The sequence below is a fragment of the Haliaeetus albicilla genome, chromosome 7 (assembly GCF_947461875.1).
Source record: "Haliaeetus albicilla chromosome 7, bHalAlb1.1, whole genome shotgun sequence".
Taxonomy (NCBI): Eukaryota; Metazoa; Chordata; class Aves; order Accipitriformes; family Accipitridae; genus Haliaeetus; species Haliaeetus albicilla.
In genome coordinates this window covers 17,282,521-17,309,497 of record NC_091489.1, presented here as the reverse complement: position 1 = coordinate 17,309,497, position 26,977 = coordinate 17,282,521, and the positions used below count along the sequence as shown (strand labels likewise).

At 41.1% G+C, this 26,977-nt stretch overlaps 1 protein-coding gene across 10 annotated transcripts in view; it reads right to left on the bottom strand.

The window, feature by feature from the left end:
* The window catches only part of ARID1B (AT-rich interaction domain 1B), a 337,909-nt gene that overhangs the window by 48,969 nt on the left and 261,963 nt on the right, over positions 1-26,977 (bottom strand). For all 10 annotated transcript variants that reach the window (XM_069787075.1, XM_069787078.1, XM_069787072.1 and 7 more), the window contains 2 exons: positions 20,599-20,778; positions 13,908-14,235 (listed from right to left, as the gene is read on the bottom strand). In XM_069787075.1, the coding sequence (XP_069643176.1) occupies positions 13,908-14,235; positions 20,599-20,778 (508 nt within the window). The remainder of the gene's footprint in view (positions 1-13,907; positions 14,236-20,598; positions 20,779-26,977) is intronic.

Below are 26,977 nucleotides of genomic sequence, written 5' to 3'. Positions count from 1 at the left end.
CCATCTAGAGTATCATGTCCAGTTTTGGATCCTGCAGTAAAGGAAAGATGATGATAAACTGGAGCGAGTTTAGCAGACGAGCCCTTAGATGGTCAGGGCTTGACCTCTCACCCTGGAGGGGCTGAAGGACAAGGGCTAGTCCAGCCTGGGGCAGAGACAGCTTACGAGAGGAACCTGACAGCAGCCCCCCAGCACGTAAAGGGAGGTCAGCAAGATGAAGCCGGGCTCTTCACAGTGGGGCATGGTGGGAGGATGAGACACAACGGGCAAGAGTTAAAACATAGGAAGTTCAGACTGGACGTAAGGAAACCCTTTTCCCAGTGAAAACATTCAAGCACTAGATCTGCTGGCCCAGAAAGGCTGTGCAATCTCTGTTCTTGGAGTTTTCAAGACCCAACTGGATAAAGCCCTGAGCTCTCAGCTAAGCCTGCTGAGGAGGAGGTTGGACCAGAGACCTCCTGAGGTTCCTTCCAGCCTGAATGACCCTATGATCCTAGATTGTGCTGTTGATAGTCTGGTGTACCTTTGGGTCCAAAATACAACTGGTCAAATTCAAAACATTCCCTTTTAAGAAGGTGCTGTTCTGCTCTTTTGTTTTCCTTCACTTGCAATTTACCCGAAGCTTAATCTGCACTTAATCTCTTTCCTCTACAAAACAAGTAGCATCAGATCTAATTGTGTCTACTGAGGTAATGCAAAAGTCCGTGTATTTGAAGAGAGGAGATGACATGTGAGATCTGGTCATTGTTAAAAAGCAGAACAAAGAAATTGTAAGGAAGAAGAGCACTGACAGTACAAAGGAGCACATGAGTGATCACAGCTGCCGAGCAGTGTCTCTTGTACTGAGATGTCTTCCTTTAATTGGACCTGAAATCACCAGTAGGTTAGTGTGTTGTCTCCAACTGCTACACAGAACTCACTCTGCAGTCCTTGCATTTAATATTTGCTGGTATGTGATTTAGTACTCCCTCAGTGTTGCCATCTGATGAAGTTTTTTACTGTCATCTTCCTCAGATTTGAACAAATTTGAACTAATTACAAAACTGAGTTCAGAGGTAGGTGTGGTTTAGCTATGGACAATGATAAAAGTGGATTATGCTTCCCAGCAGGACAAAAAATGAAGACACAACTTTTCATACGGAAACATGTCAAAGGTCAGGTTTTTGCTGTGTGCAGAGAGATCCCAACTTCCCAACTATTTTTGCTGTGTGCAGAGGGATCCCAAGTTCTACAACTTTCTGTGGAATTTCTGGCATGCATCTGGCACTCTGTGCTCTCCTCTCGATCTAAACCTGTAACATTGGAGCAAAGCCTTTCACGCAGTCAGAAAAAAATGATCCAGCTTCTGTAATGAACCCTGTGGCAGCCTGAGCACAGGGGTGAGTCAAGCACAGAAACATGTAGGAAACAGAAGAAGGGTTCAGAGGTGGAGAGTCTAGAAGGGCTGGAGGTGAGGAGAGTTTGGGGCAGAAAAGATGGAAATGGAGGGGAGACTATGAAGAATGAACAAGGGTTGGGAGCATCCTCACTAGATGCCAAAGGTTTTTAGGGCCAGGAGGATGATGGGTGCTCTGGAGAAGGGAGATGAAACAGGAGGAGGAGCCGGAAAGAACATGCAGAGCCGCTACTCCCAGGGTAAACAGAGGGAAGGTCCCTCCAGCACAAACATGGAGCCTCTCAGCCAGATCTGCCTGAAGGGAGGGAGGGATTCACAGGGGAGCCTCAAAAGCAGGGTGCTACCAGCGATGTGCCGTCCTCCAGCCCCTCTGCTCACACACTCTGCCGTGAGGCAGGGCCAGGCTCTGAGGCAGCCACCCCAGCCAGGAGCTGGGTGAGCTCCAGTCCAGCAGCGTGGCACAGCAGGGTGATGACGAAGTAGCAGTGCTGCAAGGATGGGAGTTGGGATGGGGCACACAGCCCAGGTAGGGAAGAGCTGCCACTGAGTCACACCTCACACATCCTGGTGGCCGCAAGCTTACACCAATTATTATTTAGGCACCTCTGCACTGTGCTTCCTGACACTTCCCACAGCACTCACATAACACAGGGATTTCTCCCGGTTATCCTGCCCTAGGCACTGGACCTGAAAAATTATCCTGGTACCGCGACCTGGCTACCTGAGCAATTGGCTGGCAAAAAAAAAAAAAAAAAAAAAAAAGGGCCCAAAAGCTCATGGAAGTTTGCCATTTCTGCTCCAGATCTTTAACCTACATCAGTTTTGCAGCGAATGCACTGCAGCACCTCAGGGGAGTAATTTGTGTAAACATTTTAAAAGGAACATTTTTTTTTTTAATGCTGAGACACTGCTAAGGTGGCTACTTGATTACAAACTGTGAAAATGACTGCGTTAGGCTGCGCTCACAAATCACAGTGTACTGACCAAATTGCCCTGTGCTTATCTGTGCCAGGTCTGCAGCATGACAATATTTCCTCTCTCTTTTAAATGTCAAAGTATGATTTGGGGGGTTGTTATTTAAACACACTGACCTGCACAATAACCAGAAGTACTTTATTTAAATCTGTCTTGAGCTGGGACTAGCCTTAAGCGCTTATAATCTGTCATACTTTGACACCAAATGGGTTATTATAATGAGAGTAATTCAGGAGTGAGACCCGTGAATGCTTTCTCCCTGGAGAATTTACACATAAACACGTGCATGCAGATACATATGCTCTTTTGTTACGGATTTTCCTTCTTGCTACATTATGGGCTTCCTTGGAGAAGTGAAACCGTTTCTGTCATCAGGGGATATGGGAGAACTGGAGGAGGGAGATGAGAGCACAGATTAAATAAACCCCAACACTGCTTATTTTGCTCTGACTGGAAGTTCATCGGTGAGTCAGCACTGTTAGCAAAGGCCAAGACACATGAAATCTGAATATTGGCTTGAGCAGCTATAAAACGGCATTAAAGGCAGTTCCCATGTAAATAAAACAAACGAATTTAACATCACTATATCTGAAAGCCAAGTATCCCCTTCTTGTTAGTTGCTACTGTAAGTGCACTAACCTGGATTTACATCTCCTCCTCTGTTCAGTGGGGAAGCTCGCCACTCGCAATAACAAAGTTTTTAAAAAGCAACCATGAAAGCTGGTGACATGACAGGTGTTAGGTCTGCCACGAGATTTTTTTCCATTTGTCAGGTTAGAAGGAAAAAGAAAATTTTATACTTGTGTGTGTGTGCATGCGTGAAAAGGGGAGGCCAAAGCTCTGAAATGCACTGGCACTGACAAAACGCTAGGAAACATAAATGAAAAAGCATCCAGATTTGTACCAGTGTGCATGTGTGTGTGTCTGCTGACATCAGGCATACAGAACACCGAACTATTCTCCCCAGCAACTGGGCCTAAATGGCAATGCTAAAATGGGAAATAATTTTCTAGCATCATAATTATGTGATAGTGCACACCACCTTGTAATCCACTGCAGTCTGACCGAGCACATTGCCTGTTTTCTTTGTCTGGCTGATCTAAAGATTATTGTGTGACATACTTTTTGGAAGAATAACAGAAATAGCCTTTCTAAATACATTCTTTTTCTTCTGATTACGCAAATACTTGTGCTTTTAGCATCATCACCGTCACTTGTATTCCACTAAGAAACAACAAAGGAGAGAGAAGAAATTTAAAAATTAGTTGTTCCTACTAAGCTGATTCAATGCTCAGCCCCTCAGAAAAGCAGCCACAAAAACTTATTGTTTGGTTACATGCTATTGTCATCACATTCACCATTTTTTCCAGTGAAAACACCTGCCCGATGGGCTACCTACTTGGTAGTCATTTAAAGCCCAATAAAACACAGGAGTGTCACACCACATCAAACACTGGAAGAGCAACTTAAGAGGCATGTGTAATTCATGAGTATTGATGCTAATAACAACACAACTACACTACAATGAATGCATGCTGAGATCAGAATAAATCTCCCTACCCCATTTTACAGATAACAAAAACTGAGGAAGAGAACCAAGATTAATAACGGTCTAAAATATGGCCAGAAGAATAATAAAGTAGTTGAATGCAGTGAGGAAAATATAGCACAAGCATGCAGAAAAATAAATCCTTAACTTCACTTGATCCTAATGATATAAGGGTGTGTGACTGAAAAACATGAAGGATGTTTAGTGAAATACTGTAGGGTTTTTTTTGTTTGGTTTTTTTGTTGTTGGTTTTTGGGTTTGATTTTTTTGTTTGCTTGTTTGTTTTTTAGGTTGCAGCTATTTAATTTTGTTTTTATAAAGCTCCTTTTGTGTTAATTAAAGTTTTTTTGGTCTAAATTTCATGGTGACCACAGCATTTGGTCACCAGTCTTCAAACCCACAGGGATTCCCTGAAATGCCTTTATTGTGCAGCACTCTTACAAATGCAGAAAGACCTCCATATTTGAATTTATTTGTATAAGAACGAACTAAGCCCTTTGTACTCAGTGCAACCTGTACTGGATAAGTACAATATAATATAATGCTGTGTGACAGAAAACATGGGACTACTGAAAAGCGGGCCAAGTCAAATGGCTTGTAATCCCACCAAAGCTCCGCTCTTAGTGACCCCTGCCTACCTTCCTGACAACGTGGATTTAAACAGCAGCTGCTTGCACACTGTCCCCATCAGACATAGTAACTGAGCACTGAGGAGATACATTTCTTAGCCCAAGTGGAGTGTGTGATGGGTAAGAGAGGGCTGCTGTAAACTGTCTGGCAAGCAGGAGCATGCGTGAATTGGGTTTGTAGCAAAAAAAGACATTTGCCCTGTATGGCATGATGCAGTCAATCTGAACCAGAATGCCAAGAAGGATGATTTAGCCCGGTGTCACTCGATATCAAAATGGGAATGACTCATATGACTCTCTCACTATGCACCTTCTATTTTTGTGCATGTTTATAAATAGCTCTATTAAAAAGTCGGAAGGCCCTATGAACTCTCTCCCAGAATGATTACTTGAAAGTGGGTAAAAGTCTGTTCCCAGCACATGAACAGCCAGGAGGTCACCAAAGCGTGGTGCTAAAAAGCTGCAGGAAGCTAAAGACACTGTGTGTTTCTGTAATTCAGTTTCCTCTGGTGGGCACTGCCTCAGGAGAGGCTCGACCTCTGAGCTCCCTCCTCTTTCACCTGGGGATGCGGACCTCCTGCTACCTCTCACCACGTTCCTACCATGTTCAGTCATGTCCTTGCACCAGTTTTGAGCACCACTGCAGCTCCACAGAGCTCACTGTGCTGGCAACCAACTGAAAATCTAATAAAATCCTGATCGTTTCATGCCAGCTCTTCAGTGTATCTTTTCATAGTAAAATGTCATCTGGCTGACAGCACACTGAATGCAACCGTGCATGTGCAGCAGCATGGCGAGGAAGTTCTCCAAAGGGATTTCCCAACAGACACATTTTCACTTACCTATCTTTGCCCAATAGCTTGGAGCTGTTATATGTTTATCAATATTATTACTACCACTATTACCATCAGTCTCGGCACTTTGGCACTCCAGACAGTTTCACAAGAGCAATGTGATGCATATGTCAGTGTGGTTTCAGCTGGCTCTTTTCTTCATCTTTGGCTCTGAAGATGCCCGAAACCTACTGTGACAACTGCAACAGGTATTTAATGTGTTAGTGAGACTGCTGGCCATCATTAAAAAAATCTTACTGCTGTTATGTTATTATTGAATATGATTCTTACAAGGTTACTTATATGTCCAGTTAGAACTGATGCTCCCATCTGAACTCCATCAATAAAGGGAAGGGCTCTTCCCACTCATATTTCCCCAGGCAGCATTGCTAAAAAAAGAAAAAGTTTTAATTTTCTCTCAACTATCACCATTGTAAAACAATGTAAAACCTTAAATCTGCTCTAAACCCTGAAACTCTCCTGCTGTTTTTTATGTCTCTCCCTTTCTGTCACAAAAATCTTAGGCTGTTCAATCACAGTCTTGTACTTTTACAATGTATGTGCCAAACCACACACAGCAGTCACGGAATTAGCTTTCTTCATGAGTCCCATTAAACAGATGGCTATTCTCCCGGTTGTTTTTTTTTGTTTGTTTGTTTGGTTGGTTTTTTTCCCTGACTAATGCTGTGATTTAAACTAGTAGATCTTCTGGCTAATAGGCAAAAAGACAGAAAGTGTGAAAATCCAGTTTCCTCATCTGAAACACTTTTTGCCACTCTATATAAAGTCCTCCCTTATTCTTTACTTTTATATAATAACAATTAATGAAGTACTGTATTCTTAATGCCCTAAAGATCACCTTTTCAGGTACAGAATCTCTACATAACATCCTACTCTGAGGCAGAATGTTAATAAACTACACAGAGTCCTACACTACAATTTTGTTTCAAAATAATTAGTACTTCTATAGAGGGCAACAGCTCTCCTAAATAACCAAATCAAGCCAAAATATATCTGACACAATAATAATCAAATTAGAAGTCTCTCTAAGATGAATGAAAATTCTCACTCGTGACTCTGAAAATCACCCTTCCTTCCTAACATATTCCTGCTTTCACAATTTAAGAATGGTTACTCTCTGAAGGAGGAGGACTCTTGAGGTCTGTGGTTAATCTCTAATGGCATGAACAGCATACAGCAGTCTACTTGATTGATGAGTAACCAAAAAAGAAAAAATGCCTCCCCAAATCACTGGTTGCCTGCACGAGCTCTGCAGCATGGTGACATCCAGGGCTCCAAAATGATGGATTTACCTTTTAGCAAAACAAAATTCCAGATAAAAATGTATTTCTCTTAGTTGCCCAAAAGGAAAGGCTTTGGTTAGCTCAGCATGCAGTTTCTTCCAATCCTTACATTATTTTATCAGTAATTTTGAGCTGATCTACAAAATGCATCTCCATTAAAAAAAAAACAAAAAAAATCACAAAAGTGTGATTTCCAGCTCTCCCTTTACTATAATAAATACATACAAGCTAAGTTGTACTTCACCCCTCCTAATACACTGTAGAAAAAAGCCATATATGGTTCTGCTTTGAAAAGCAAAACATGAGGAAAGAAAGTGCCCTTTTAAAACAAGAAATAATAAAAAAATCAGCTTGATATAAATGACTATTTCTCATGAAGAGGGAAGAAGCATGGGTCCTTTTGAAGAAAAACAGTCAATACTGTTTAATAGCTCCCTTTGAAATTACAGTTACAGTAAGCATTAATATTTGGACTTTAACCCCTCAAATCACACAGAAACTTGGCATAGACAGAAAATATTCTACCTGTTACTGACACGCTGCCAGCCTCAGGTGGAGCAAGCACAGCAGCTATTCGGAGTTCACAGAAACACTATACAGTCATTTAGATCAAGAAGCAATACCACTTCACCCAGCTGAAACTATACATGGACTTTTTTTTATTTTGGAAGCCAAATGTAGTTTCATGGACTGAAATGTACTGCCTGGATATTCAAACAGCACTAACAGAAAGCAAAGTGGGGCTCATTTCAGGGTGAGCCATCAGGATCCCTGAAGGAAATCTGAAGTCTGGGAGTGTTCAGAGGAGTGGGTTAGAGGGGAAATGACCAGACACTTTGAGACTGGAGAATTGTGAATGGCCTGAATTTGAACAGGAGTAACTCCTTCCCTGTGACTGAATGTTAAATAAAAGACGTGGCAGAAAGAGCCTTTCTGCTAGGGGCTTATTTCAAAGGCAACAGATAACGTACCCCAGCACTGGCTCCAATTATGGCTACCAGTCCTATCTTAGCCTAGTTTACTTTGGGGATTTCACAGTTGGCAGCCTTTCATCTAGAAGTAGCCTGGTTTGAATAAGCAAAGAAACTTGAATGAGTACTTAACCTTCCTGCACTCCACTGCACTTCCCAGCAGAGAAGAACAGCACCTCCAAGCTTCAGGGGAAAAGGGAAAACAATGGAAAATATATACTCTTGCCAGGGATTAAAGACAGTAAGTTTTACTGTAGCACTTCAAGTCTTCCTGATACATAACCGCAGCTTTAAAAATCACAATTAGAATTTTAAACCCAAGTTTCAAGATCAAAAGGGCCAGACTGGAAACTACTGCATAGAAATTGACAGGCTCTAGGATGTAAAACACCTAAAAGAGTTCTGGGTTTTATTTATATTATTATTCTTTTTAAAAAATTTATTCCCCATTTCTGCCTTGTTCTTTTTCCTTTTGACATTTTAATGCACCATGTCCATTACTATATTTCCTCACCAGTACCTTCTAGTCCATCAGCAGTGCTGCATTACCCTGCTGTTGGAGAAAATAATACGGAAAAAGTGCTTTGCTGGCACCAGCGACACGGAATATGAATTATACATACATAGCAGGAGAGAAATGCTGATGGAAAGTTAGTCTGCCCGTATGTGCGCAAGTGTGCATGTACATGTATATACACACATGGACTAAAAAAAAGACATATAGAATGCGCATTTTAAACTCACACTAATTGTAACTGTTTCTCTGTACAACAGAAATTCTCTCATATCAGTGCAGCTTTTATAGATCAGTTTTAGGACTGAATGAAAACTTACCTAAATTCTTCTGACCTCACCATGATGAGGCTGTAGTATCTAACCAGCTGCTAAGCAGTTTAGAACCAGAACCACATTCTAGAGTGCCTACAAGTATGTCAAAACAATGCAACACCACACATTACTATACAGACTGAACACCATTTCCAGGGGGCACAGGGAGCAGCAGATGATAATGTAAATATCCACCTCAATTTAGCAGCCCAATGACCAGGATTTAAAATGGCCAGAGGTTGCAAATAGCTAAACTGGATCTCAGTTCCTCAGTTTAATAAACTACTACGTCTAAATCGTATCCTCTAAAATCAATGACACTGAATTCTAAATTCATTCAATCTATTAAAAAAATTGCTTTAATTTACAAAATTGCAACACGCAATCCCAAGAATAATATCAAGGTAAAGTACACTGAGGTCAAAGACACTGCTTTCAAAGATAGGATTGCTCCTTATGAAGGCACATCAAAACTCATTTTATAGTAATTAGTTGCACCAGCAAGAGGCTCATTTTAGCATCCAGTTGTATGTGTATTTTACAGCCAGCTAGTACTGAATTACATCTTCCTAAAGCCGCACTGCTAACAGTATATAAGCCAGCTATTTTGCAAGTACATTTTTACCTTTCCATATACTACAGTCACACTTTCAACTGCTAAGAAGACATGCTCAGAATGACATTCATTGCTAGCACGAGAGATGCTGACAAGCATCTAGCTCCAAAAACATCTGTTGACTTCAGGTATCAACCTAATAATCAATTTTCAAAAGTGTGTACTGGGCACTTACTGTATGAAACAAAAGCTCATAGACAGTGAACACACAGTCCTGAAAAGCTTCAAGTTGGGCATCTACAAACCGAAGAACTCAAAATTGTCTGGTACTAGAAGATACCGGCTAAATTTGCCGCCTTTCACATCAACAGGGAAAATGCTGTCTCATTTGCTTGAAATTGTTTGCTTTTACTGAAGGCTTACTTTGTGTGTTGCAGGTCTGTACATACATAAATATCTATTTATCACTATAAATACATGTATTGTTGTAAGAACTACAGTGTGATAAAAGACTTTATTTTTTGGAGCCACCTGGTCCTCAGAGGCCTCCGCTGGGTTCTAACCTCCAGCAGCAGAACCAGCTCTTGAGGTCTCAGGCAGTGCCATCCTAAGTTATGAAAAGTCTTTCCGTGAAGTTCAGTGGATATATCAGGTCTTCAACATACAGTCCTTACCCGTCAATGGGTGTGCTGAGACCAAGACAGATATAAGAAGGAAAACACTGTTTTGCAGTTCCTTCACACTGTCTTCCTGAAAATAAGGGGAATTACTGTAGAGGGTATTAGAGAGTTATTAGCATTGCCTGCTGTAAACTGTTATCCAGACCAAGCTTAAACATCCTGGGTAGTGTGAAACCACAGACACTGCCAGTTCAGTGAAGAGGTCTTAAAAGCACGTTTCCTTCCTTTAGCCTGACATGCTAGATATCATTTGGGAAATACTGGCCTGCGTGCAGAAGACAGACTAGCACATCTTAAGATTTTAGGTTACAGGGAAGGTATTATGCAGCTGTAGAAATTAATCTAAGCTTAACATAGAGTAGGCCTCAAGGTGAGGTCAAAGGCTAATTCAAATGGTGTAAACTTCCACAGTATCTTCCACAGCCACCACTTTTATTTATATGATTTTATCTTCTCTAATTAAAAGGGTGGTGGTCTGCACTGAGGATGATATCTAGGTATAACTGGCTGACACTCAGATCTTGATCATCCAACCCTGGTTAACGACCATTGATTTTCTGCCCCAGTGGAACTGATTTTATTCTGATGCATGCCATTTAAATTCATTTTACACAGCTTCTTAGTGTTGTTTGGCAAGGCAGAAGCAAACCAGCTTTCTATATCTAAATGAGACTCCTGAGCTGGTAAAGGACAGATCCTGTGGATTAACAGCTGAAGATAAATTTGTCTTCCCTATTGATACTTGGCTACTGATTCAACAAGTTGAGCTTGAAAGGGATCACAACCAACTTGTACGGAAATACTGCTGTGCAACCATGACTCTGACACAACCATTTCATTTTCTTCTTAATCCTACATAGAGGGTTGTGTTTTATAGTAATAAAAATCCAACAGTTTTTGAACCCCACAGCTGAATCTTATAAACTCAAGACTTTCAAAGAAAAAGGCTGGACAATATTCATGCACTTTGGCATGTAACAGTACATGTCTTTCCAGTTAGACAAAATAGTATGGTTTGAGTGCTCTCCCATTCCACTAATTTTTGCTTTTTGAACAGGAGAACCAGTAGACTCGTGTTCTAATTTTTTGTTTTGCTCTGTACTTTTTCATATGCCCATACATGGATGATATTATTAAGGAAAAAAACCAAAAAACCTAAAGCAGCTACAGAAAACTGGTAATGAAAACTTGTCAATAACCATGAAAGCAGCAGTAATTTGGGTATTATAGATTTCCTACAGAGGTAACAACTGAAAGAACGTGACAGCAGGGAAGTCCATGAAACTTGAATCTCAGGTGAAGCTGGACTTGGTTGTGAGGGAGCAACAGGCTGGGAGCCAGTGTAGCTGCTTTCTCCCAGTGCTGTAATTTATGCTATAGTTACAGAAATCACAGTGTGAAGGACTGTGGTGAGAAAACAGTAGCTGCATTTCAGATGCATGTTCTGCACTGGATACTTAGTGCTCCTAAAAATTGTTCTAGCAACTAACTGAAATTTTTCAAGCAGATGCACGCTCAATTACAGGGTAATAAAACTTTCTTGAAAATCCCATTAAGAAAATGTGTCATCACTCCTGCAGTACACCACCTATCAGAAGGGGATCATACTTTGGGGCTGCAGCTCACTGCCCAGGCAGCAATGACAGTACCACCACCAAGTCAAGAAAACAGGGTTGCACAGCAGTGCTGTGAGACAGGAACACCAACAATGAGGGGAGAAAGACGATGCTTGGGTCAGGAGGACGAGGAGGGATCTCATTCCTTCTCAGTGATGAGGTTCTTAATTTCCCTCTCAGGCACAAGGATACAGAGCCATGCCAAAAGACATGCAGGTGTGTGAGCAAGTGACATGCAGATTTTCATTGTACTGTCACAGTGGCATTAGTAAAAAGAAAACAAAAAACTAAAATCCCCTCTACAATGCAGGTATTTTTATATCTTTCACATGATTTTTATATTCCTTCAGCAGCCAGATGTCATGTTCATAAACATTTAAAAAATTGCCAAGGTCCCACAGCAAGTCCAGTTTACATTGCTACCTACCCATACTGGTCAGGCTGGTGCACCAAGGGAGCCTGAGCGTTGCCATAGTTGGGGTGCTGTGAAGAAAACATGGGGCATCCACCAGCCCCAGAGTGGCTGGGATAAGCAGGCAACCTAATGTATGGTGGCCTAAAGCAGAACAAAAGAACAGCCTCTTTGGATTTGCTCTGAATCACAAATAGGAATCACTGTCAAGTACATTCCTTCCATATGCAAGTATGGAGGACTTGCAGGAATAGCCATTAGCTTTCTCCCCTACAACTGCTTTGAGATCAAAGAGAAAAACTGTGCTTGCAACTCCCTGGCATCAGAGGGGTGTGACAGGTTTCACTCAATTTGCAGTTTATAAATAGCCCTTTTGCCAGTATTTGCAATAGAGATTAGATGACTGCTCAGCCCTTCCACAGGTGCTGGATCACTGGAATGGGCAGTATGTGATGGAAAGGCTCTGAAATGGTGCAGTTTTGCCCAGGCAAAGCTGGAAACCAAAAGCAGTTTTACAAACCTGACTTGGGAGGAAGGTGTGAGATCGAAGTCGTAATCATTTAACCTAGTTTTTCATCAAACACCACACACTATGCCCAAAAGTGTAAGCTGAATCACAACCAAATACTTTCTGCTTAACACAAAGTCTTTTCTTGCTGTATAGACCAACAAATATGAGCTCTTCCTTTCATTACATGATTATAAAGAAAGTGTTCTTGCAGCTGCAGTGATGGCCCATTTATTCCTTTGTGCCTGACCTATCAGCTTATAGCCTAAACTAGACAGACAGAAGCAGAGTTTTGTAAATCCTACTAGACAGGTCTGTTAAGACAACCAACACAAGCAAGAGACTGCTGGTTCACAGATACCTGCTGGAGTACAGTCTATTTTAAGGGAGTGTGGTTCTATTTTACTGAACAAGAACATCAAGTACACTAAATTTACTGTTATTGTTTTAAAAGTTTGCTATTGCTTATCACTGGAAGTCACCTGCCTTCCAAACTCACAAAACAAGAAAGCAACAAATACAGGGACACATTAGCTTCCTATTTCTCATTTTACATTGTGTCTTGGAATTAGAGCAACTCTAGTGTCCAGAAACACTGGTCTTCAATGATAAATACCTGTATGCATCTATGTGCACCTGTGTATACATATGCATAAATAAATGCAAGATGCTTAATACACACACACACGCATAAACACGCTCACCAGAACAGTGCAACCAGTTTTGTGTAATTCTCAAATGTAATGGAACTTCTTGTAATAGAAAAAGATAATAAATACACCAGGAGTTATTAGAGTGTGAGGAAATGTGGAAATTACTTCATCTGAAAAGTTTCCCAGAAAATATGATTTCATTGCAAGTATTGAGGCATCTTAAGAATAACCATGGACAGAAAAGTGCCTTTGCCAAAATCCATGCACAAATGGCAACATGCAGCTATGCTGCTGGAAGGGGAGACAAGATGACCGATGACGGCTCTAACCTCTAAAATCCTGTTTGCAGGTTCTCTCTTATGGATGCATAAGTGGCAGTTATCAACTCCAGATAACTACAAATTGCTTCTGTGCCTCCTCCTGCCTTTCCCCTCCAGCTGCTCCCCTCAGCCTGCCCTCCTCTCCTGCTCTGCATGCCCGCCCAGGAACAAGAACATCCCATAGAAAAGAACTGCCATCAGCACTGCTGCTCACAATGTGGGCAGTAAATGCAAGAGTTGATGGGCAGCTTCATAAGTTTCCTTACTCTCTGGCAGGGGCGAGCTGCCAAGGACATGTTGGCCCTCTCTCTACCGGAGACAAAAACCATATATCAGCCAATCAATTTAAAGTTGCAGAGGGTTTGTTTTCGACTCCTAATGTCACTGCAACCCTGTGGGTTTTCCTAAAGCCTACAGTGCCAAGAACCAAACTGGAAGTGGCCATCATCTCCATTGCCACAGCTGCTTTTTGAGATGATAATTCAAACACACAGTAGCATGCTTTCCCCTTACGTTGAAGGAAAACTATTCTTCCCACACACCACCTCCTCCCAGAGATAAGGACACAGACAGAACACGTATAAATGCATATGCATACACTTATACAGTACCGTTGCTTCAGAAATGACAAGAAAAACATTCCTACTCATTTAAACTCCTTTCACCTGGAAGCATACCTGCTCTGAGCGGAGTTTGCAGCAGCCTGCATCACTGCAGCAGCCGCCTCCTGTGCCTTACGGTTCACAGTTGGCATGGGTGGGCCCATCCCGGGGCCTCCCTGCTGAGACATGCCAGGAGAATTGGGGGTCATACTGCTCATGTTTCCAGGAAATGGTCTGCTCTGCATCCCAGCTGATGGCATTCGTCCCAGGGGCATGGTACCACAAGGCTGGCTTGGCCCCTGTCCATGCATCTGACTGTTGGCATTTATACCCATGCCGGGTCCTGGGCCACTGTAACTTGTGTTGGGCACGCCGCTGTACGTCGGTGGTCTGGAGTAGTTACCTGAACAAAATGATAAAAAACACAGAGAAAAACATAAAACTTTCGTGCAAATGTTTCTATATAGGAAGTTAGCAGCTGCAGAACTCACACATGTGAACTGAAGTGAACCATGCTGGCCTCAAAGTCAGAACAACTTTTTCACTGTGAGGACAGACAAGCAGTGGAACAAGCTGTCCAAGGAGGTTGTTTCGACTCCCTCCTTGGAGCTTTTCAAGGCCCAGTTGGACAAAGCCACGAGTAACCTGTCCTGATCTTTTATCTGACCCTGATTTGAATACAAGGTCAGCCAAGAACAACTCCTGAGCACCATTCCAACCTGAATGATCCTATGAACCTGATTTTCATGTACCCTCAAACATTTTCTGCCTAATATGTCATGGGATAACAGCAAATCCAGAAAAGCACAGCCTCCAGAGGGTTAACGACATAGCACACAGTACAAAACTGCCTTATGCAGTAGAGATATGTGGCATGCAAGAAACCCATTACATAAGCTCAAAGGAGAATCTTATTTTTGTAATTTCATGTTCTCATTCTTCATCTTTCTGCAATTTCAGCAACAGGCTATTCTCACCGGCTTCTTGCTCCTAACTGTTCTGCCCATTTGCATCAGAGGTGCTTTGGCACAGACCAGTGAGGACGGCTGCTGGGCCCCAAGAAACATTCCCGCTCCCTTCCACCTTAACCTGCCTTCCTGGTAAGTTCAAAGTTTGGCTATGCCAGCAGAAGGGGTGGTAGCATACAGCACACCTCCTCTGGGAAAACTAGTATCACAAGAGTAATCAGCAATAGTACAAAGATGCTAATATAAACAGGTGCTTTTTGAAGGATGGCATGAAAACCTGGCTGACCCCAATCTACGTTGTCACTGGAGCAAACTGCTCTGCTTGCAGCAGCTTAACTCATTTCAGTGCTGATTTTCCTATCGTGTTGAAAGCTTAAGAAAAACAAGTGTACAGAATTCGGTGTTACAGAACCAAACCCAAGCAGCATGAGAAAGAGGGAAAAAAAAGGTAAAGATAAGATGGAAAAGTATTTTAGGAAACGGATCACATTACACTACTTCAGTCATCAGTTTTGACTTGTCTTTGTTTCCATCTCATCCAGATTAGTGGAAACACGACCCATTCCCTCCCTGTGGGATGCCGCAGAGCAGAGTTTCCTGACTACTCTCAGATATTCCCACGCTCGTTCAAAGGCAGCAGTCCTTGGACTCTTCCTCTGAACATGGAGATCAGCCACATCTCTCCTCAGGCCTCAACTACCAGGCAGAGGAGTTGGTGGCATGCAACTCCTGTTTATATTTAAAATAAATATATTCATCCGTCATTTGAATGCACACATAATTAATTCATACACTCCTGCTGCTGTGCTTTGGCTAATCCTCCCCTCCTCCCGACCCAGTAACTGACTCACTCTGCAACAAGTTCTCCTCAGCAAGAACGCGTGAGACCTATGCTTCCCAAGGAAATGGAGCAACAATTCTCTTCTGTTTTGGAAACCAAGTTTCTGCCTGAGGGTCTTCACAGAAGGATCCCCAATATGTAGTTCAACAGAGATGAAAGGCTCCAGATTCAGCTTTATGCTGACTTCAGACTGCACTGTCACTTCTCCTCCTCCTCTAGGCTCGGCCGCTGGCAGCTGAGTATTTTCTGTTCAGCAACCTATTGCCCCTAGCCACAGTTTTGGTTGCTGAGACCTGTTCACACTACACTTCTAATCCAACGTATGTGACCACAAACTGAAGGGTTCACTAGTTTCTGCTTAGTGTTAAAGGTGTAACAGAAAATTCTGGTTTTCCAGCTGTTTTGTGCAAGAAAAATGTAATGCAGCAAGATGGTGTACATGTGCACTCAAAGATTACACACAGCCAGTTAACACATTTTATATACATGCTATTAGTAACACTGCTTCCCAAAGTGAAGCAAATTCTCTATGTAGACTAGCAGACCTGATATCCATAATCACTGGGAGCTACTGTCAGTCCAATTTACATAAAGCCAATTTGTTTTGTCAGTTAGGGTCTACAAAGTACGGTTCAGCAGCATGCTTGGAAGAGCAAACACCAATGCTAAATACTATTGCTGTTTTGATGCTATTTTGAATTGGGACAAAAAAATCTCTTCTTTCATGCTTTGGCTTCTCCAGCATAAGTACAACACAGAAAAAAACAGTGGAATCTTCTCCATAAAAATATGTGGCTCAGTTAAAATAGCTCCTAATCATTCATCTCCAGGGATACACATCCAAAAGCACAGCGAAATGGTATCTTTTCAGTAAGGAAAACAAGTTTCAATGTTTTTTCCATGTTGTGTCCCCCCACCCCCCAGCATTTCCTCAACACCTCAAGTACTAGCTATTCTTATACCTTTCCCAGACCACAAAAAAAAAAAAAAAAGGGAAAATAAAAGCCAAACAAAATACAAGAGGAATTGCCAGGAATGAGGAGTGCAATCTTATTTCCATGTTTCTCTAATAGATTAGTAATTTGTTGGCAGTGGCTTTGACAGAAAACAGATGGATGCAGCATTAAACACAATGAATGCAGCAGATGCTAGGCCAGCCCACATCAGCTGGACGTGTCAGGCAGCCAAGTCCAAGAGCCCACACTTTTCAAGTGGGTACCAGCCTGGCAACAGCGGCTGTACAATACTACTGAACAACTCCTCCCCTTCATATCCGAGGGATTTTTGAGTCCAACTCCCCCTCGGCAGAGTAGAATTGTACCCAGAGAGATGACATCTCAAATGCATGAGAAAAACCAAAGCAGTAACTGGAATCAGGAAGAAAAAAAGAAGTGTTATGAAGATAAAATATAAAAAAGCCTACTAACAACCTGCCAAAGACAGATGTTCATACTTACTGCTGAAACTCTGGTCCACTTTGTCCAGGTTTGCTGAACAAAGTGCTCTGATATCTTGCCATTTCTAGGCAAGCTGAAAAGAAGGAAATTTGAGAACTACCTGTTAGTTTTGCTCTCTGCTTTAGAGACAAAGGTCAGACTCACAGTATTAAAAATAGTATCTTAAAATAATTTTAGAATTTTTTACATGTGCACTTAACCATCAAGTTTTTCTTGTACAGATGATTTAAATGTATTGTTCTGAATTCCGATGAAACTATTTTATCTAGGGGACTTCAGTAGATACAGTTGATATTTAAGTCTTAACTCCAGAGGCTGTTGCATATGTAGCTCTGGATGCAGAGGTCCAGACTCTGGAGATACTTAGGGCATCTCATCCTTAAGATGCTACCACTTTAATTAAAATCTAGGATTAAAATCAGTGGGAGCTAGACAGCAAAGTGCTTTTGTGAAATGAGTCCAACAGTAAAGGTTACAAAGCACAAATACTCAATTCATATTACTTTACCATGAACAAAAGGGGGTTTAACATACTGTGAAGTTCTGGGGTTGTGGTTCAAACATATTCAAGTAGTGTTTTCTCTCTGTTACACCCAAACAGAACAATTTTACTGCTGAACTGAGCAGGAAAAGTCAGGGAGATGGGATGCATTTCTGACACGTTTTACTGATCCACAGGAATTTTTTCTCTGCCCCAGTCTTAGAAGACCCAACTGACTACAGCATCCGACTGCTCTCCAGAGTGCATTTAAGGGACATTTTGCTGTGGCAGCAGTTTGATGCTTGGGTCATAGACCAGAGCTTCATTAGCCCCCAAGCTAGATGTTGTCCAAATATAAACCAAAGAGACGGTTTCTTTCAGTAACAACTTCCATTCTCGCTCTGCTTTTTTTTATTCCTGGGGACAGGAAAATGCTGAGATTTAATACAAAATTAAAACTAATGTTCTGTACCGCATGCTCCTATGTTGTATCATAGACACACAGAAGTGTGGAGCCAAAGCCATTTTTTATTTTTGTAGGAAATGGTTTCACAGGATTGGACTAGGTCCCCAGTACAGAACTGCTTCCTGGGAAAACATATTCTACTCTTATTATAGATCTAAGTGTCATGTAAACACATGAAAACCTAATAAATCAATCCCAACCCTATGCATGAAATGGATCATTCTGCTCTCATGAACTGGGGGCTAATTCCTCCAACCAAAACTTACTGGTTTAGTCTTCACTATGGTGAGCAATTCCACTGCAGAGAAAGGACACTAGCTTTGAGCAACAGTTTTCAGGACAGCACATAGTGAAATATAACATTCAAACTAAAAGCTTAATGTCACAGAATGCTTTGACACATATATAAAAATACAAGTAGTCCTGTCAAACTCAGCCTATGTTTAAAGGCCTATATGAACAAAACACAGAAAGCAAATAAAATCCTTGAGAATTATTTTAGCTTAATAATTTAAGAACTTAGTTGCAACCCAGGTAATTTTTAATGTATTTGTTATTTTGGCAATAAAAGGCAAATGGGGTAACCTTACTATATATTTGTCATTGCTGGCATATAATTGTGCATTGTAAGAGCATATGTTAAGAGCTGCAATTACAGATTACTTTCATTAAAAATGAAAAATGCTATTAAAAGCTTAAATCCAGGTAAATACATGACTTTGAAATATCACCATCTTCATTCCTGGATTTTATTAATGCTCACATTAGCCTGGTGAAAACGTAGTATTCTTCTGCTCTAATTGTTACCTGTAGAGCTGAAAGTCTGCAGGGCCTTAATTTTATGATGACCAGTGCACAGGATCACTGGTACTCTCCAAGAGCTAGCAGAAGAACACGCTTTTCATCCATCACACTGTTCACCAGACCTTTCTGAAACGGCCTGTTAATGACAATGATGTTCATTTTCTTCCTGCCCCTCAAGTTCACTTTTTAATAGCCATTTCTTCCTGACCACGACCCATAAAATCATTACATAGGCACTTTCATCTACAGAGGGAGGAAAAGAACTGCTGAACTCGAGGAAAAAAGAAAGTAGTATTCGGCGTGTTACTTAAATGCATTGATTTAGTACAAAAACCTTTCCACTCAATCAGTGTGGATGGCTCATGTTTTACTGCACTTGACACCCACTATTCCCATGGTTTGGAATCTCAGCAGCAGCAGTACAGCTGGAAGTCAGGATAGCACATCATAAATCCACTGGATTTTTACCAGTTAAGCTAGTTGCTCACTGTGCAGATAAAAATAAGCACTTGGACAGCATTTTATGGCCACAAAATGCTTTCCAAATAAAAGGAAAGCACCAGTCAACTGGAGTTGGGTAATTAATCTTCACACATGGCTATAAGGCATTACCAGCCCCATTTTACAGTTAAGAAAAGCGAAGCAGAGAAATGAATCTACTTGCCTAACTTGAAAGATGGTGTAAAAGGCAGAACCAAAATTAGAAACTGGGAAATCTTGGCTTGTAGCCCTGTGCTCAGAACACTACAACAAATGCTACCCAGAGATGAAACAGAAAGGAACATTGCGCAGGGCAGCAAGGCTCCCTGCAAACAAACATCAGAACTAGTTCTCAGAAACTCTGGAGACTAAAATAACCATACTTGCTAGCATAGGCAAGCCATCGAGCCCTTACTGAATTTCACATCACTGGCTCCAGTCCTTTTTGAGGATTTTAAGCAAGAAAGCAATAGCAGGAAGTGCTGAAATAGAAAAGCTTCTTTATGTACCTCTAAAGAAAATACTGCCCCTTATATATTCTGTGGCTTGACTTCAACTTCATTAAACTCCTAAACAGATGCATACTTTATAAAGGTTATCCATTAAAGGCAAAACAATAGACAGATTCAAGGTTGTCCAGGGACAGAAATTGTGTATTCTATTTTTGGTTTAGTCCTCCAAAAATTCTGTCAAACAAGCAAAATAAAAGGAACTGTCTCTCAGTCTGAAGGGTTAGTTAAGATTCACAAACCGTATGCATTAGAGCTCAATATTATATTCCCACAGTAGCCAATGTATTATTATGCTCGTTAGAAGACTTTAACCCTCACAGTCACCACGCAATTTCAGATTGGCCTTGGGATTTAATCTAAGAAAAGCAGTCCTATTTTGGGATCAGTGTTGTGACCCTTATTCCATGCTTGGTCAAACGCGGCCTCATCGCAGAGATGACATGCTTGGGCTCCTAGACAATGGCCCTGACAATGCAACAGATCCATCATTTCCTTGCCCAATTTAAGGTCACTGTTTTTATACAGAGAAAGGTGCTAATAACAGAAGCAGCTTCTTCCATAAGGTGCAGCTCCACCTCTGGATGACAGTTTTGTTTGTTGCATTTTTATTTTTTTTTTACGGAGGGTTTTGTGTGGGTTTTTTTTGTTTTGTTTGGTCTTTAAGAAATCACATACCTACCTACATACACAATACGTATATATTTTGTAAATATATATATATAAAAATTACCATATATATTACCAGCAAGCCTTTTACCTTGTGGTCCATACTGGCTCATCTGAGGCCCGTAAGTACCACTTGAATTACTCTGCTGAAAGCTGCTGATTCCAGGATGCACTTGGCCTCCAGGTGAGGGGTGTGGTGACATGGAAGGTCCAGTTTGCTGAGGTCCATACTGTGACATTTGGGGGTTCCTCTGTATGCCTGCCATAAAACCTAAAGGGAAAAAAGTGCCAAAGCAGAAGTTAGTATTCGGGTAACTGTTCTTTATTTAAGAAATCTCTGACATTAAAAAGCCCAACCCTCTTTAGTTATTTTCAGACTAAAGATTCCCAGAAGGATGCTATTGTTTATATGAACAGAAACAAATGCATGTCCAAGTCAGGAAAGCTGTCTCAACAATCAAAACCTGTATACAAGGCTCAAAACCTTTTACTTGTAAAAGAAAGACAGGGCAGTCCTGCTTAGTTACAAATGGCTCCTGATTTTAAAATTAAAACAACCTTTTGGAAAAAAAATTAAAGGCAGTTATCTGCATTACCTAGTAAGCAGTAGGGAATTTGCCTGATGAGTTATGGTGGGAGTATCATAACTTCCAAAATTATATGTTCCTACCAAAATATATAACTTCAGCATATAGAAATCCACTGTAAATACTCCTATTGTCCACAAACTCTCCAGAGGTAAAACTTCCTTTTATGTGAAGACTAGCCATACCAGCCAGAAAAAAAAAGTCATTTTGATATGTATTTGTACTCTAGGTCCTTCTTCTGGTCTGTCCCCAGCACACCTCTATTGCATTTTCTCCTTTTTCCCTTTTGTAAATGTATTCGTGAATCCCAATTTAATTTAAGGTTCAAAAGCTGCAGCAAGAGACCTAGTGAAATGCTATAAAATCTAGAAGCTTCATATAAAGGAACAGAACTAAGCCTATTAAATAGGAGAAGAAGAGGGTTTTGTGGCAAGGTTTTTTAAGTTTTCATGAACTGGGAAAAATCCTGCAATCCTGCCCATGAAAAGTCTATGCAGGGATGCTGGTTTTCTAATATTTTAGCCTGAAAGGTTTTAGTGCTGCTTTCAATGTTGAAGAGGGTGTGCTGAGGAGACAGCAAGGCTTTTTTCTTATTTGGGGGAGGAAATCCGCTTTCTTTTCTGTTCTGCTTGCATATTAAATTTAATCTTCACATTTCTCTGCAAGGCAAAACACGAGCATACCAAAGGACAGAGTTTGCCCTGCTGCCACCGGCAGCCTGCGAGGCCGCTGGCAGCTCACCCGTGCCCGGTGAGGCGGAAGACACGGCGTGCTGCAGCCCATTGCGCAAACGTGCACGAGTAAGTCTGCATTTTGGCCCATCCTGCAACTAGTTTAGGCATCTGTGCTTTGAAGCATTATTTATGAAAGGTACCTGTTTCCACTCCCCTCCATTAATTTTAGTGGTGTGTGTGTGGGGAGGTGTGAAGTTGAAAGCCAAGAGACACCTCACCTGGCAGCATTAATTACACCTTTCCTTACATGAGGGAGGGAAGAGCGGAAAGGTAAGAGCGAAACCCCCTGACACTGAGTGGACAACCGGAAGCTGCTGAAGGGAAGATCAGAAAAAGAAAAAAAAAAAGCAGAGAAGATGTGAGAGAGAGGCAAAGACAAGTTGCGCAGACAGACAGAAATGGGTGACAGGAGGAGGGAGAGGTGGCAGAGGGATGGCTCTCCCAAAGGGCCGGGCTGTCCTCCCACTGGTTAGCATCAAACATCACACAGACCAAATGCTCAATGCCCGATTAATGAAGAGAGGTCATTTTTTCTGAGCCACATATAGACATGCGATCAAACTCGTAACTGAAAACATTGAGGTGCTATGGCTCCCACAACCAGGCACCTCAGGGGCCTCTCTATGGGGACCACAGCCCCAACAAGCATGTCTTAAAGTCAAAAGAGTACGTTTCTCATCCTAGCACTGCTGTTACTGACATGGTGGGTGACGCTGGGTGAATGACCTTCCCACCTTCCTGCGGGTCAGCCTCCCCATTTGTACAGTGGTGACAAAGCGCTGTATGAAAGGGGACAGTATCTGCGATGTAGAAATGAAAGGTGGTGTGTACTTTGTCAGAGATCAGGCTTTGAGTCCAAGCACACGTAAACAGTTTTTGAGCCCTCCAAAAACCTTTGCTATATAGCATACTTATACATCCACTAAAAACCCTGTCAGAGAGACAAGCTCAATGCCGCAGCAGGTCATAAGGAGAAAAACCGGGAGCTGAGATGATCTTGCACCCCCTTGTGCCCAGTTCTTTCATGCTATGAACAGCTTAACCCATAACATGCTAAAACTCTAACAACTGCAAGGTTTGGCAGAATATGCGCAGAGTGTTCCTGATCTTTGTGCAAGTCCCAAGACATGGGATTTGATCACACCTGAACTGCAAAGTCAGAGCCTGGCACTCACTCTGGGGGAAGCCAAACCACACGCGCTGGCATGCAGCATGGCAAATAACTGAGGACAAAACTGAGGCTTGGAAACTGGTCTGTACTGGTTGGAAAATACCACTCTTCTGCAAAAGAAAGCTCATATGGCCTTCTCCACTTAGCTTTATTTTGAAATGGACCCCTCGATTTTTAAAATAGTTCCCCTCTGCGCACAAATCTTATTACAAAGCCTATGTCTTCTGATGACAGTGCTGTAACTAATTTAGAAACCTAATACAATCGCATGTCTGTATGAAATAAATGCTTGCATTCCTGACACACATACACCATATATATCACACTCGTGGGATCCATTTAAATGAAAAATTTTGTACTGGTCACACTAAGTTTTTTATTATAAAGATTGTAAAGTTACTCCTGTATCTAGTACAGAAGTGAGGGTTTTCTGTTCACTGTGGGCCTTTTAATCTATATGAGGCAACTTTCCAAACATTGTGCTTGTGATAAAGGTTTTTCATCCCTGTTATTATCGCAGGCAGTACTTTTCTTAACACCACGAGGATGGATGACACGTTGAAAAACTATCATTTGTACGGGTTGTAGTGATTTCCAGTAGTGATGCAGAGGGACTGCTGGTTGTTGAATCTAATGGAAAACATGGACTAATGTCTAATGGAGAACACAGAGAACATCAGTTTTATCCAGCTCTGCTGTTGTCAGAAAGGCTCCTGAAGGGACTAGAGTAATAAATGAAATAAATGCTTCCACTCAAATGACCTCTTCTTCAGGAAACTTCTCCTAATCCATTTCTGATGCTGTGGAGTGGACTGTGTGGCTATGTGTACAGTCATAAATAAAACAAGCCAGGACCACTCCTTGGCCTGGAGAGCAGTGTAGCATGCTCCTGTCCCTCCAGCTAAACCTTCCCACTCAATCCTGGTAGTCTTATCTGTATGACTCCTGTGTGCCATCCCTTGTGCTGCCTTATCCATGCCCTGGGCTGTGGCTCAGGGTGTGCTCATAGGCATTGGCCAAAACCATGCTGTGGGAACCAGTAATTCAACAGCAGAGATAACTGTGTGATACTACTCAAACTCATGCTCTGGCCTTAGTTTACAGAGATGCTGATTAACACAAGAATGGAACAGACTCCTTAACAGTTTTTGACGTTTCATCATCCCAGAGGGTGTGAGATCCCTCTCAAATGAGGTTGGCTTTGCTATCTTCTCTTGAGCATGGACAGGCAAAGAATTAAGGAAAAGGAAGCCTGAAATTCAGGAAGAATATCTGTGTTGTATTATCTTCTATCATTGTCTGCACAGTACGTCGCAGCACTGCCTTAAAATAGGACACACTCTGACTTCCTTCCAGAGAGCAGAGGATTCATTTCAGCTATAAATGCGATGTGGAGAAGAAGAAAGGATCAGTCCTTACTGCGATCTGGATTCTATTACAACAAAGAGGAATCTATCCTCCTCTACCTCCGTGAGAGCCCAGTGAATGTTCAGAGATGAGTGCATGAGTTTGAAGTGTTTCAAGTATTTGCAGAAAGCTCAGATGTCTTAGAGAGAAAAGGGGTTCCTGGTCAACACGTTAACATTCTTGCATCATAAAGAGAAAACAACATCAATTCTAGAAATCTTATCAGAAATGAAAGGGAGGCAGCTGGCATACGTTCATTTTTCCTTCCTTACATATATTTTCCCTACGGTTCAACTTCATTTTATAACCAATACAAAAAGAAATAAATTTTCTTTCCAGAAAATTAGATCCAAGATAAAGTTTGCTTTCGTAAAGAAGGGAAGTAGAATTTCATTAGAGCTGCACTAGTATAAAGGCGGTGGAGTGATTAAACAGCCAGACTGCATGTGACATGTCAAGCTCTGTGACAACAAGGTGGGGTTTTCTGTCTTTTAAATAAACAGCTAGGAAACAGCTATGAGTTAAGACTTTAAAAATTGCAATGGCAACATGCTCATCAGTGAACAAATCTACTCCCTTCCCTTAATATTAGTGATAAGAGAGGTACAGATGATGCTTTACTTGCCATCACAACAAGAGATTACTTACGGAAAAAACACTTCAGTGGATTTTGGCAAACTAAGCTATTTCAGGAACAGCTGAATAAAGCAAGCCTGCCAGAAGTATTTTCTTCCTTTTTAGTTATTTTTTTATACTACACTTAGGTACCTAAAGAATGGTTGTCTTTATTAAAACCCAATTTAAAGTTGTAGAGTAATCTTTGCATTTTTTTAGTTCTAAATGAAACAGTAACATACTATTAACAAGTAGCACACCATAACTGTAATAAAATATGTTTGCATGTTCAAATAGAACATACATACAAGGTTTAAAAATGGTCAGGTAACAACGTATTTTTCTTCTTTCTTTTTAGCAAAATATAGAGAAAAAATATAGGAGTGTTTCTGCTCCTTTGATAAAGGAAAAGACAAAAATGAAGCTTCTGTTGTCCTATACAGTACTAACATCTGGTAATATATATCATATAGCTAATAACATTTATGATGCCTTTGTAAAAACATTTAAAATCTTGTTTTTCCCTTATGCATATGTATAAACAAAACAGATAAACAACAGTAAACTACTAAAGCTTCATGAAATTACGCACTCAGGTTGTCTTATTTACATTTGTACACCAACCAATACAAAATAATCTGTTTGTTGAATACTATCTCCTTAGCACTAACCATCAAAAACACCCACTGAATGTGCTGGGTGTGACTGTAAAATCTGAAATGGATTCTTTTGATATTTTTGAGTTTTGGCTTCAATACGAAAAAAACTTTCCAAGAAAGCAGGAGCTCAAACAGAAAGGAAGTGACTGCAAAGTAACAAGTTATTGCCTATCAGCTGATGGACAGCAACTGTACTGCCACACACTTAACCCACGGTCAATGAGAGGTCTTTTGATTTAATCACGAGTAGAGCATCAATTTTCATGAATGAATTAAACCTGAAAACAAGTGGAACTTCCTCATTTGAAGCTCAGGAAAACTTTGGAGTTTATGCCAATAACAGATCATCATTAAATTACACATCTGATAAATAAAAAATGAGGAAAGATACAATTTGTGACGATACCTTGTGAAAAAGAACTTATGTAAGAAAAAATACATCAAGCTATTGCTCTTTCTAGAGAGGCATGCTTAGTGACAAAGCATGGGACCAAAACAACTGAGGAACCTTTCTGAGTAAGGAATAAGGAAATTCCCTTCATTCAAGGGCAGAGGCTAAAGAAGGGGCCAGACAGGCTTATTACTCTGAAAATGGAATGAGAAAAGCAGAAACAGATTAAATGCATTCACTAATCATGAAATAATTTGAGAAAAAATAACATAAAATTCTCTACTTACAAATCAGCTCAAAAAAATTAAATATGTGAAAAGAGATATTTTCCACTACCTATAAAGGAAGAACTTGCGTGTGGGGAGAATCACACAAATTTCCAATGCTTCGTATGTTAGCAAGGCACTGGCCAGTACCCTTGAGAAAAAAAGAGCAAATGTTTGCACACCCATGACACAGTTTTTGGCAGACTTTCCTTCCTCAGACAACCATTTGGGTTGTATTCACTATCTCAGGAGTTTGACCAGAGAATACAACAGAATTGAGACAGATCTAAAGCAGCGACTCCCAAATGTAGCTTGTCTGGGGGTAAACGATACCGAGACAGAAGTGTCAGGGTAAAGCTAAACAAATGAAAAACAATATTCTGTGCAGTGGACATAATAAAATTTGGCAACCTGCTAGCACAGCAGGATGCTCAGGAAGATCACAGTTAGACTGACATTCTCCCTAGCCCACCTGCCTCAGATGGCAAGGACAGCTCAGGAAGTCTTTGGACTGGTGAACCATGTCTGGGTTTTTGCCCAGCTAAACATGTCCACAGTCAGCACCTCAGAGCACTGCAAGGAAACATCCAACACAAAAAGATTCACATATTAATGAAGTGGTTTAGTAATTGAAAGAGTT